Source organism: Rhinoderma darwinii, chromosome 1 (genome assembly GCF_050947455.1).
Source record: "Rhinoderma darwinii isolate aRhiDar2 chromosome 1, aRhiDar2.hap1, whole genome shotgun sequence".
Classification (NCBI taxonomy): Eukaryota; Metazoa; Chordata; class Amphibia; order Anura; family Rhinodermatidae; genus Rhinoderma; species Rhinoderma darwinii.
In genome coordinates, this window is record NC_134687.1 from 657,023,171 (window position 1) to 657,036,091 (window position 12,921).

Below are 12,921 nucleotides of genomic sequence, written 5' to 3' on the forward strand. Positions count from 1 at the left end.
GAACTGCACAAAATCAAAAATCATACGGGACTTGACAAAACTTCACACAATTTATCCATCGCAGAAAAACAAGCCATCAAATCCTTGAAAGAAGATGAGAACATTGTAATTCGTATGGCGGATAAGGGAGGTTCCATTACTATTATGGACAGAGTCATGTATATGGACCAGATTCTCTTACTATTAGATGATGTTAATACCTATGTGAAGTTGTGTCATAACCCTACTAAAGATTTTTCTAATGCATTGAGAGATATATTGGATGAGGGCTTGGGCCAAGGCTTATTAAACAAGAAACAGTATGATTATCTGTATGTGGAATTCCCAGTGATACCTATAATGCACGCATTGCCCAAAACACACAAGGGCATTATTCCACCTCCGATGCGGCCCATAGTATCTGGGATAGGGTCTCTGACGGAGAGGATCTCAGAGTGGCTCGATTGCCACTTACAGCCATTGGTTCTGAGGGTGCCGGGTCATCTGAGGGACACGAAGGATGTACTTTCCATCTTTCATAACAAAATCTGGAACATAGACCACACATGGCTCAGTTGTGATGTCTCTCTCTACACGAGTATTCCACACTCAATTGCTCAAATATAGTGGATACGACCCAAGCTTGCAAAACTTTGTAGTCATAGTGACCAATTTTTTGATGACACACAATTATTTTAATTTTGCAGGCACCTTTTATCTTCAGAGGAGGGGGGTATCCATGGGGGCCAAGTTTTCTCCATCTCTGGCCAATTTGGTCATGTCTTGGTGGGAGGAATTCACTCTTTTTTCCCCGTCCAATCCATATGCGGGTCATGTCCACTGGTATGGCAGATACATCGATGACCTCCTATTCATTTGGGAGGGCGACGTGTCTGCCATACCGGAGTTCATGGCCTTCATCAATGACAATGATCTTAATCTCAGATTCACATATGTCACCAATGACACAACTATCAATTTCTTGACATTAAGTTTATTTCTGAGGTAGGTTCGAGGGTATGCACGGAGATTTACCACAAATCTATATCAGGTAACACGCTGCTGCATGCCACTAGCTGTCATCCCAAGCACACCATTTCAGCAATACCCGTAGGAGAACTAACGAGAGCTAAGAGAAACTGTAGTACACAGTCAGGATATACCAAAGAGGAATCCAGAATATGTCGTAGGCTCGCAGCCCGTGGGTATAGGAATTGGACATTAGAAAGGGCCAAAACTATTGTCAAAAACAAAGAGACAGTCTCCTGTCCATTGAACGCAACACAGACACCACATGCTCTAGCACGATTGATACCAGCATACCAACTTTAATATTACAATACAGCAACCAATTTAACCTTATCAGAAATATGGTACTTAAGTATATTCCTTTGTTATATGAGGATGTTAAATTGGAAGAAGTACTAAGCAAGGGTTGTCGTGTTGTATCACGGAGACCTCCTACCCTTGGGAACATGTTAGCCCCCTCGCTATTGACAACTAGTCTCCCCAAACCCTCATGGCTAACCCACAAAGGGTATTTTAAATGTGGAACACACCCATGTAAGGTTTGCAATTTTTCAAAGATCACTAAAGAGTTTTCGAATTCCTCAAACAATATCAATTTCCCCATCAAATCGTACATTAACTGTAATAGTAACAATGTAGTTTATGTTATAGAATGTACTATTTGTAATTTGAAATATGTGGGGTGCACCATAAGGAAATTTAAACTCCGGGTTCTGGAACATCTCAGCTATATCAGGAACCCCAATTTTTTGAATATTTCAAGTGCCTCTAGACATTTCATCTCACAACATAACCGCTGTACAAATTCATTTTGTTGCTATGCAGTGGAAAAAGTTAGAGGTAGTATAAGAGGGGGTAACATCAGACAACGCCTGCTAACGAGGGAGGCCTTTTGGATCTTCTACTTGGAAACACGATTCCCACTAGGTCTAAATGTGAGGAAGGAACTTATGTTTCATTACTGAATAATTAAACCGTAGAAAATTAGCCAATTTTGTCCCCTCAGTACACTGAGTGATTAACATCGTCAGCTACTTAATTTTTCCCACTAGGATGCGATCTATCTGGATTTATCATTACTTTCAGCACCACTTAAGGTGGACTGCAACATTGACCATGTGATGTTTCTACTTTATAAATATCTCTCCGACATTTTGGATAGAGTAATAGAGCACATTATTCTGATATTCAGTTTTTCCAATTTAGGGGACTGATTGTTGTGACAGTTTAGATCATATGAAAGACTATCCACTACGGACAGCGATATTACAATCAAATTATGTCAGCTTAAAAATTTACATACATACTAGAATTATCGGAAGCCAGTTCCAACATAGTAGATTCCTAGAGATTTTATACAATAATAGGACGGGTACTTATTGGTAAAATCACATTCGTAATAAAGTCTATGATCATGAAACGGTGGCATATCTTGCACAGCCAACTCAATATTCTTTGCTATCAATATTTTACTGAGAGGTTTTTCTTATAACGAACACTGCATCTGCAGCACATTCAGCACCATATTTCGTGGACAGCGCCATCAGGTATACGAGCTACTTCCAGCTATATTATATTGATGCCGGTTGTATTTAACTGGACATACACACCAATTATACTGGGCTATCCTAGTATTATTCTTTCGGGAAGATATTCACCCTATGAGTTGAAATCCAAAATCATTGAATACCAGATAGATTACAGCACGAATCTTATTTAATGACAGCAATGTTTTGAAGTCAATTTTATCAAATATAACTGATATCTACAGACGTATTTTTTCAGTATACTTTAACACAGAAATCATTTTTTCTTCCAATCGGTCCGATGGTTCGTGTATATAGATGCTCTTGTGGCATATTTCTTGGACACACTCCGTCCCATACGGGGTTACACTATAGGTCTCCGACGACGCCTTGCAGTTGATGATTTTGTATATCTAAAAGAACAGATGTATCACACATCAGTATATAATATCAAGCAGATGTCAAACTTAAAGAGGGATTTTTTTACATTGACTTACGCCATATATACTCCTAGGAATTATTTAATTCTAGAAATGAATGTTTATAATCAATAAATTGCAAGCACGGGCATTAACATCTTTTCCCTACAATGAACCAGTATAGCAATCTTTGAGAGAAATTTTTCCATTTAAAAACGCATGTGCACATTATACCTCCATTCAGACCTTATTCTTATTCAGTTTGGCCAACCATTTCCAATTAAACATGTACGCAATTTCACATAACTTTCCGAAATCTTTATATGAACCTATAAGTACTTACATTATGTATTCTTACACGGATAAGGCTCACCCAGGTCATGTATGTGAAAATCAATTCATTTTTTATTGTACCGGGAATTATATTCCCGTTTATGTTTTAATCATATATTTGATTTTGTATGTTTTTTTCATCAGCTGGTATAAGTATTCGAAGATGCTATATTCGGAACCTGGCTGAATTGTCAATATGTGTTGTTTTTAAACCTTGTATATCGAATATATAATATCTGTGATATACGTTGTGAGGACTGTGAGGACATGATAGCCTTGTCTGCTGTATATATTACCAAACCTACGATCCTGCATGCAACTTATTACAATTTAATTAGTGTGCCTGAATGTATTTATTTAGTTTTTTTTCTATATACTTTTTATACCTCTTAGATCACACTATTGCATGCATTTCTTTACGCAGGGTGTATCTCTCCAGTGGAGACGATTGCAAACCAGGGTTAATTATTCACCTGTTCTATCTACGTACTAATTAGCTACGTTTATCAAGCAGACATGGCGGCTAGTGTCCTCACATTTCTTTGCCATGATTAAGAGCACAGGAGCTGCTCGAAACGCGTAGGCCAGCACACAGTTGCCCGCTCGTATTTTTTCTCTTGGGACTGCGTCTCCCTCCTATTTTATTCATACTACCCCAATAAAGATGGGAACATCGATTCCTTTTTAATTTACAATTGGACTTAGCGCTGGATCATTTCTACTGTTTCTCCTATCACATACCGCCAGCCGTAGCGGGGATCCGAGCAGCGAGTCAGGAGACGCAACAAGCTGGAGAGCTGGAGGTTTCCTCCCTTTGCTATTTCTTGCCACCATACAGTATAATGCCCCCATACAGTATAATGCCCCCATACAGTATAATGCCCCCATACAGTATAATGTCCCCATACAGTATAATGCCCCCATACAGTATAATGCCCCCAGACAGTATAATGCCCCCAGACAGTATAATGCCACCATACAGCATAATACCCCCATACAGTATAATGCCCCCATACAGTATAATGTCCCCATACAGTATAATTTCCTATACAGTATAATGTCCCATACAGTATATTGTCCCATACAGTATAAAGTCCCCATACAGTATAAAGTCCCATACAGTATAATGCCTCATACAGTATAATGTCCCCATACAGTAGAATGTCCCCATACAGTAGAATGCCCCCATACAGTATAATGCCCCATACAGTATAATGCCCCATACAGTATAATGCCCGCATAGGTGCTCCCATACAGTATAATGTCCCCATACAGTATAATGCCCCCATAGCTGCCCCCATACAGTATAATGCCCCATACAGTATAATGCCCCATACAGTATATTGCCCCATACAGTATAATGCTCCCATAAAGTATAATGCCCCCATAGCTGGCCCCATACAGTATAATGCCCCCATAGCTGCCCCCATAGAGTATAATGCCCCCATACAGTAAAATGCCCCCATAGCTGCTCCCATACAGTATAATGTCCCCATACAGTATAATGCCCCATACAGTATAATGCCCCTTTACAGTATAATGCCCCCATACAGTATAATGCTCCCATAGCTGCCCCCATACAGTGTAATGCCCCCATACAGTATAATGCCCCCATAGCTGCCCCATAGAGTATAATGCTCCCATACAGTATAATGCCCTCATACAGTATAATCCCCCCATAGCTGCCCCCATACAGTATAATGCCTCCATACAGTATAATGCCCCCATACAGTATAATGCCCCTTTACAGTATAATGCCCCCATACAGTATAATGCTCCCATAGCTGCCCCCATACAGTGTAATGCCCCCATACAGTATAATGCCCCCATAGCTGCCCTCATAGCTGCCCCCATAGAGTATAATGCTCCCATACAGTATAATGCCCTCATACAGTATAATGCCCCCATAGCTGCTCCCATACAGTATAATGCCTCCATACAGTATAATGCCCCCTTACATTATAATGCCCCCATACAGTTTAATGCCCCCATACAGTTTAATGCCCCCATAGCTGCCCCATAGTGTATAATGTCCCCATATAGTATAATGCCCCCATACAGTATAATGCCACCATAGCTGCCCCATACTGTATCATGCCCCCATACAGTATAATGGCCCATAGCTGCCCCCATACAGTATAATGCCCCCAGACGGTATAATGCCCCCAGACGGTATAATGCCCCCAGACGGTATAATGCCCCCAGACGGTATAATGCCCCCAGACGGTATAATGCCCCCAGACGGTATAATGCCCCCATACAGTATAATTCCCCCATACAGTATAATGTCCCCATGCAGTATATTGCCCCCATACAGTATAATGCCCCCATACAGTATAATGTCCCCATACAGTATAATGTCCCCATACAGTATAATGCCCCCATAGCTGCCCCCATAGATTATAATGCCCACATAGCTGCCCCATACAGTATAATGCCCCCATAGGTGCCCCGTAGTGTTTAATGTCCCCATATAGTTTAATTGCCCCACACAGTATAATGCTCCCATAGCTGCCCCAATACAGTATAATGCCCCCATACAGTATAATGCCCCCATACAGTATAATTCCCCATACAGTATAATGCCCTCATAGGTGCTCCCATACAGTATAATGTCCCCATACAGTATAATTCCCCATACAGTATAATGTCCCCATACAGTATAATGCCCCCATAGCTGCCCACATACAGTATAATGCCCCATACAGTATATTGCCCCATACAGTATAATGCTCCCATAAAGTATAATGCCCCCATAGCTGCCCCCATACAGTATAATGCCCCCATAGCTGCCCCCATAGAGTATATTGCCCCCATACAGTAAAATGCCCCCACAGCTGCCCCCATACAGTATAATGCCCCCATAGCGTATAATGCCCCCATAGCGTATAATGCCCCCATACAGTATAATGCCCCCATAGCTGCCCCCATACAGTATAATTCCCCCATGCAGTACAATGCCCCCATACAGTATAGTGCCCCCATAGCTGCCCCCATACAGTATAATGCCCCCATACAGTATAATGCTCCCGTACAGTATAATGCCCCCATAGCTGCCCCTATACAGCATAATGCCCCCATACAGTATAATGCCCCCATAGCTGCCCCCATACGGTATAACTCCCCCATACAGTATAATGACCCCATACAGTATAATGCCCCCATAGCTGCACCCATACAGTATAATGCCCCCATAGCTGCCCCCATACAGTATAATGTCCCCATACAGTATAATGCCCCCATAGCTGCCCCCATACAGTATAATGCCAACATACAATATAATGCTACCATACCGAATAATGCCCATATAGCTGCCCCCATACAGTATAATGCTACGATACCGAATAATGCCCATATAGCTGCCCCCATACAGTATAATGCCCCCATACAGTATAATGCTACCATACCGAATAATGGCCATATAGCTGCCCCCTTACAGTATAATGCCCCCATACTGTATAATGCCCCCATACAGTATAATGCCCCCATACAGTATAATGCCACCATATAGTATAACGCCCCATAGCTGCCCCATACAGTATAATGTCCCATATACAGTATAATGCCTCCATATAGTATAATGCCCCCATAGCTGCCCCATACAGTATAATGTCCACATACAGTATAATACCCCTATACATTATAATGCTCCCATAGCAGCCCCCATACAGTATAATGTCCCCATACAGTATAATGCTACCGTAGCTGCCCCATACAGCATAATGCCCCTATACAGTATAATGCCCCCATACAGTATAATGGCCCATAGCTGCCCCCATACAGTATAATGCCCCCATACTGTATAATGCCCCCATACAGTATAATGCCCCATAGCTGCCCCCATACAGTATAATGCCGAAATACAGTATAATGCCCCCATACATTATAATTTCCCCATACAGTATAATGCCCCATAGCTGCCCCTAGTGCCAGTACCCATGTAGATAGCGCTACCCCCCTCTGTAGCCATTGGGACTCCCCCAAAGGGGCGGAATCCGCAGCCAAAACATCGGCCGCGCTGTGGCTGGGGATTCTGCTACAGGAGGAGCCACTGACTTCTCTGTCCATATATGACAGTGACGTTAAGGACTTCCTTGGGCTCAACACTTAAAGTAGCGCTGTGCCCAGGGAGTCTTCTGTACTATTGCTGAAGCTGGGAGCTGACAGTTCCCTGCTTCAGCATTGGCTTCAACTGTATCTGCCTCCTGAGGATGCAGATACAATTGACACCCGAAGTCCGGGGCATACTACCGGCTTCCCAGGACAGCGGGACACCACCCGAAATTCGTGACTGTCCTGCTGTATCAGGGACGGTTGGGAGGTTTGGGTAGATACAACTTATTCACTGACTTATACATTTGCTGTTAATGTCGTTCACCGTGCGGTTTAAGGGAATGTTCACACGTAGTGAATACGACCCACAACACGCAAGGAATTCACCCCAAATGGTGGACGTATAATCCTCCCAAATATCTACTACAGAAATACAACAAGGCCGATCCTCACCTCTCCGAGCGTTACCATAGCAACACGTCCCGGGTCTTCCCGCTGTGTCCAGGTGACCCCTATAATGACATGTGACCTCTCCAGCCTGTGATTGGCTGCAGGGGTCACATGACACCTTCTTTTTTATATATGTGTAATCTGCAGCGTTGCAGTGAACATTCGGTGGAGCCGCAGAGGATTCTGGGAACAATGGCGTTTGTTGCGGAATTTGACTTTCCCATTGAACTTAATGGGGAAATTCTGCAACAAATTGCACCGCGAATCCGCGGTATAAATCCGATGTCCTGCGTGTTTATAATCCGCACCGCAGGTTAACCCCTTAATGACCAGGCCAATTTAGTTTTAATGGGTAAATTAAGGACTATAGGTTTAGAAAGTATAGTTTGTAATTGGATTGAGAATTGGCTCAAGGACAGTATCCAGAGAGTTGTGGTAAATGATTCCTACTCTGAATCGTCCCGGTTATAAGTGGTGTACCCCAGGGTTCAGTGCTGGGACCACTATTATTCAACTTATTTATTAATGATATAGAGGATGGGATTAATAGCACTATTTCTATTTTTGCAGATGACACCAATCTATGCAATATAGTTCAGACTATGGAAGATGTTTGTGAATTGCAGACAGATTTAAACAAACTAAGTGTTTGGGCGTCCACTTGGCAAATGAAGTTTAATGTAGATAAATGTAAAGTTATGCACCTGTGTACGAACAACCTGCATATGTCCTAGGGGGAGCTACACTGGGGGAGTCACTTGTTGAGAAGGATCTGGGTGTACTTGTAAATCATAAACTAAATAACAGCATGCAGTGTCAATCAGCTGCTTCAAAGGCCAGCAGGATATTGTCGTGTATCAAAAGAGGCATGGACTCGCGGGACAGGGATTGTAATATTACCACTTTACAAAGCATTAGTGAGGCCTCATCTAGAATATGCAGTTCAGTTCTGGGCTCCAGTTCATAGAAAGGATGCCCTGGAGTTGGAAAAAATACAAAGAAGAACAACGAAGCTAATAAGGGGCATGGAGAATCTAAGTTATGAGGAAAGATTAAAAGAATTAAACCTATTTAGCCTTGAAAAAAGACGACTAAGGGGGGACATGATTAACTTATATAAATATATTAATGGCACATACAAAAAATATGGTGAAATCCTGTTCCATGTAAAACCCCCTCAAAAAACAAGGGGGCACTCCCTCCGTCTGGAGAAAAAAAGGTTCAACCTGCAGAGGCGACAAGCCTTCTTTACTGTGAGAACAGTGAATTTATGGAATAGCTTACCGCAGGAGCTGTCACAGCAGGGACAGTAGATGGCTTTAAAAAAGGCTTAGATAATTTCCTAGAACAAAAAAATATTAGCTCCTTTGTGTAGATATTTTTGACTTCCCCTTTCCCATCCCACTTCCCCTTTCCCATCCCTTGGTTGAACTTGATGGATATGTGTCTTTTTTCAACCGTACAAACTATGTAACTATGTAACTACTATGTAACTATGTTTTTCCCCCTTCCCTAAGTTTTTTAATTTTTTCGTTGTTGGAGCAGTGTTGGGGATTATTTTTTGCAGGGCGGGTTGTAGGTTTTTGATCACTTTTTACTACATTTAACTTTTTTTTGGCGCTAAGGTGACCAAAAAACAGCAATTCATGCTTTGTTTTTTACGGCTTTCACCGTGCAGGGTAAATAACGTTATATTGTAATGGTTTTGACGTTTACGAATGCGGTGATCCCATTTATGTTTATCATTTTGCTTTTTACATTACTTTAGAGGAAAAAATGTTTTGTTTTTTTAAAATATTTATTACACCCCTGGGGGACGTGAACTAGTGCTGATTAGATCGCTGGTACAATACACTATAATACTAAAGTATCGCAGTATATCGTGATTAAGATTAAGATGTTAATAGGAGCAGAATGTTGGCAGAACTTTATTACCCCCCCCAGGCTGCCATGACATCCATTTGCACCCTATGATTAAATCGCGAGAAGCCAATGAGTGGATCACCCCCCGTTCTAAAAGTTTAGATTCCACAGTAGTTAAATGTCCGGGATCGGCGTTCTCTCTGATCCTGGGCGTTAGGGCTTATTCAGACAAACGTGATATACGTCCGTGCAACGCGCGTGATTTTCACGCGTGTCGCACGGACCTATATTAGTCTATGGGGCTGTGCAGACAGTTGCGTAATTTTTACGCAGCGTAACTCCGCTGCGTAAAACTCACGACATGTCCGTTCTTTCTGTGTATTTCACGCATCACACACCCATTGAAGTCAATGGGTGCGTGAAAACCACGCATGTCACACGGAAGCACTTCCGTGGGACAAGCGTGATTCGCGCAACAGCTGTGAAAAGGATGAATGAAAACAGAAAAGCACCACGTGCTTTTCTGTTTACAAACATACAAATGGACTGTCATAATGATGGCGGCTGCGCGAAAAGCACGCAGCCGCGCATCATACAGGGCTGACACACGGAGCTGTTAAGTGCCTTTTGCACACGCAAAACGCAGCGTTTTTTGCGTGCACAAAAAGCACACGCTCGTGTGAATCCAGCCTAAGTGCGAGGTGTCAGCTGTAATACACCCGCAGCGTGTGGAGCGGGCTCAGCCTGTAAACCCGCTCCATACTTCTGCCCGCACTATAACATTCAGTGTTGTCATGGGGATGGCCGCCTTTGGACATGACTGATGGATTACTGGCATCTTTCTTGTTACTATCTAGAAGAGGTTTATGTTTTCGCACCATTAATGTTGTACAACCGACATATTGACCCTGACATTGTAGAGAGCGGATGAGATAAATGACGTGATGTGTATAATCTATATCTGTCTTACTAGTGTTATGGAATAAATATATGTATAATGTATCTGGGGCCCCAAGGAGTGAAATGTTATAGAGGAGAACATGTGTTACAATAGAATGGGTATTTTAGAAAGGGTAAGAGAGGAAATAGTTTGCAGCTGCTCTGCTGTCTCTTGAAATTGCGAACAGATGGTGGACAATCACTTGACCAACCCCCCTAAGCATAAAAGGGAATACCTTGAGTTCCACCAATGAGCTTTATGGGAAAGAAGGATGTAAGGATTGAATATACAGATGACTCATATGTTATGGAATGTTTTTTGTTCTGACGCTATAAAAGCGACCACTACAGTTAAATAAAGTCAGAAGGATTTTTACTTTGAGAAACGTCTCAGTGTATCTGTTGCTTCTCCGAGCTCGCCCCCCCCACCTGATTTGAACCTGCATGGAGATCAAGGCGTAACGTGACTCAAATTGCGATCACAGAAATTGGCGCCCGAACCAGGGACTTGACCAGAAGAACGGCACCCCACCTAGGGGATCTCCCGGGACTTGAATGGCGACCACCCGGACGAAGGAACGTGCAGACCACTGCTGCAGCAAGGTAAGAAGACTTAATTCTTACAAACTCTGCTCTGCACCTTCCTGTCTGGTAGGTCACCTTCCCGGTAGTACTCCTGAGGGATAGAGGGGCCACATGAGGGTATTTTTAGTGTAAAAATCTGGTCAAGTCTATATGTAATCCTACCCTCAGGATAAAGTGCCTGATCTCCATGGCAGTATTTGTATGAATGTTGTAGAAACCCAGTTTTGTGTCACAAATGCATTTTAGAATAAGGAAATTGTTTTTGGGAAAAAACTTCCGATAATCCGGCAAATTACCAGAAACATGTGTACATGCTTCAGGTGACTACGGGGATTATGATAGGCTAAATTTAAGCCCGGAAATCGAAAATTTTGTGCAAATCTGATAATCCGGCAAAATACCGAAAATGTGTGTACAGCATTGAGGTACTTGCGGAGATTATCATGCACTGATTTTCAGCTCAAAATTCCAGAATTTTCTGCAATCTGATAATCCGGCATGTCAAATGAACAGCTTGATTTTACGTTTGCCTTGTTATTTGGATTAGGAATATTTGTCATATTATTCTTATGGTGTGGAGGATATCTCCTTGAGTGGTGTCTCAGACGAGGAAAGTTATAAAAGGACTGTGAAAGGGAAAGATCCTCTGGCCAGAGTAGAAGAGTAAGTACGGAAACTAGAACTGTCTAAAATAGATGAGAAAGAAATTCATCTGTCAGTAGATAAAATCTGTAACAAAATAAGAAGTATCAAGTGGATAAGTAACTGTCGAAAATAGGCAAGAAAGAAATTTGCCTATCAGGAAACTTACCCCTTGAATTACTTAGGGTGTGCCAAAAAAGGCCACCACTTACAGTCACAAGATGAGGAACTTGGTGTTCCTATTAAGAAGTTTCGAGGGGATAAGTAACTGTCTAAAATAGGTGAGAAAGAAATTCACCTATCAGGAAAATTACCCCCTACGTAACTTAGGGTCTGCCCATAGGCGACCACTTATAACTAGTGAACAATGGGGAACTTGGTGTTCCTATTACGAGATGAGCACCCACAAGGACTGACAGCCAAACAGGCAGTAGCAGAAAGAGAAGGTAAAAAGGCAACACAAGGAACGAATCAGTTAATGAAGGCATGTGGAATGGGAAAAGCGGGAAGATTAGATCGGGAAAAATATAGATGATATAATGAGCAGATCCTTTGTGGGATTATTGTTTAGTTGGTTGTAATTTGGCTCAGTTGGATAGTGTATACAGAGTGTACGTAGGAGATACGTAGTGTGGGACTTTCCCTAACAGCCAATAGAGGTATGGCATATGGGTGAGCAAGCACCTGTTAAAATGGTGTAAATTTACTAGGGGATTGTAAATCCAGAACCACACAGAGTCAAATGACAAAGCAGATTGGAGTAGATGGATTGTAGCATCTTTTAGAAAGCAACAAAGAGCCTACAAATGTATGTAATGTTAATACACTGAATTAAAAGTGCAGGAGGTTGTCAGAGGAAATTCATATTTTATAAAGTAAAGTTTAAAGCAAAGGGAGGTGATAGAAGTAGTAGCTGTTTTAAAGTTGCAAGTGACCTTATAGTAAATTCCCATATGGTATAATTTAGAATCAACTAGTGTGACAAGAGAAGGGGGAGGTGGAGAACAGCTGCTAGTGAGATAAGAAATGTAATCTTGTTCTTGAAAAGAATGGACACAACATTAAATGCTGAAATAGATATTTTGTATGACTTTGTGTCATAT

General features: G+C 42.0%; 1 protein-coding gene across 1 annotated transcript in view; it reads left to right on the plus strand.

Annotated features, from left to right (window-relative positions):
- Positions 1 to 718: 718 nt before the first annotated feature.
- LOC142704510 (uncharacterized) overlaps positions 719 to 12,921 on the plus strand; it is a 32,697-nt gene continuing 20,494 nt past the window's right edge. Inside the window, exon 1 of the mRNA XM_075848285.1 lies at positions 719 to 984. Within this exon, the coding sequence (XP_075704400.1) occupies positions 719 to 984 (266 nt within the window). The remainder of the gene's footprint in view (positions 985 to 12,921) is intronic.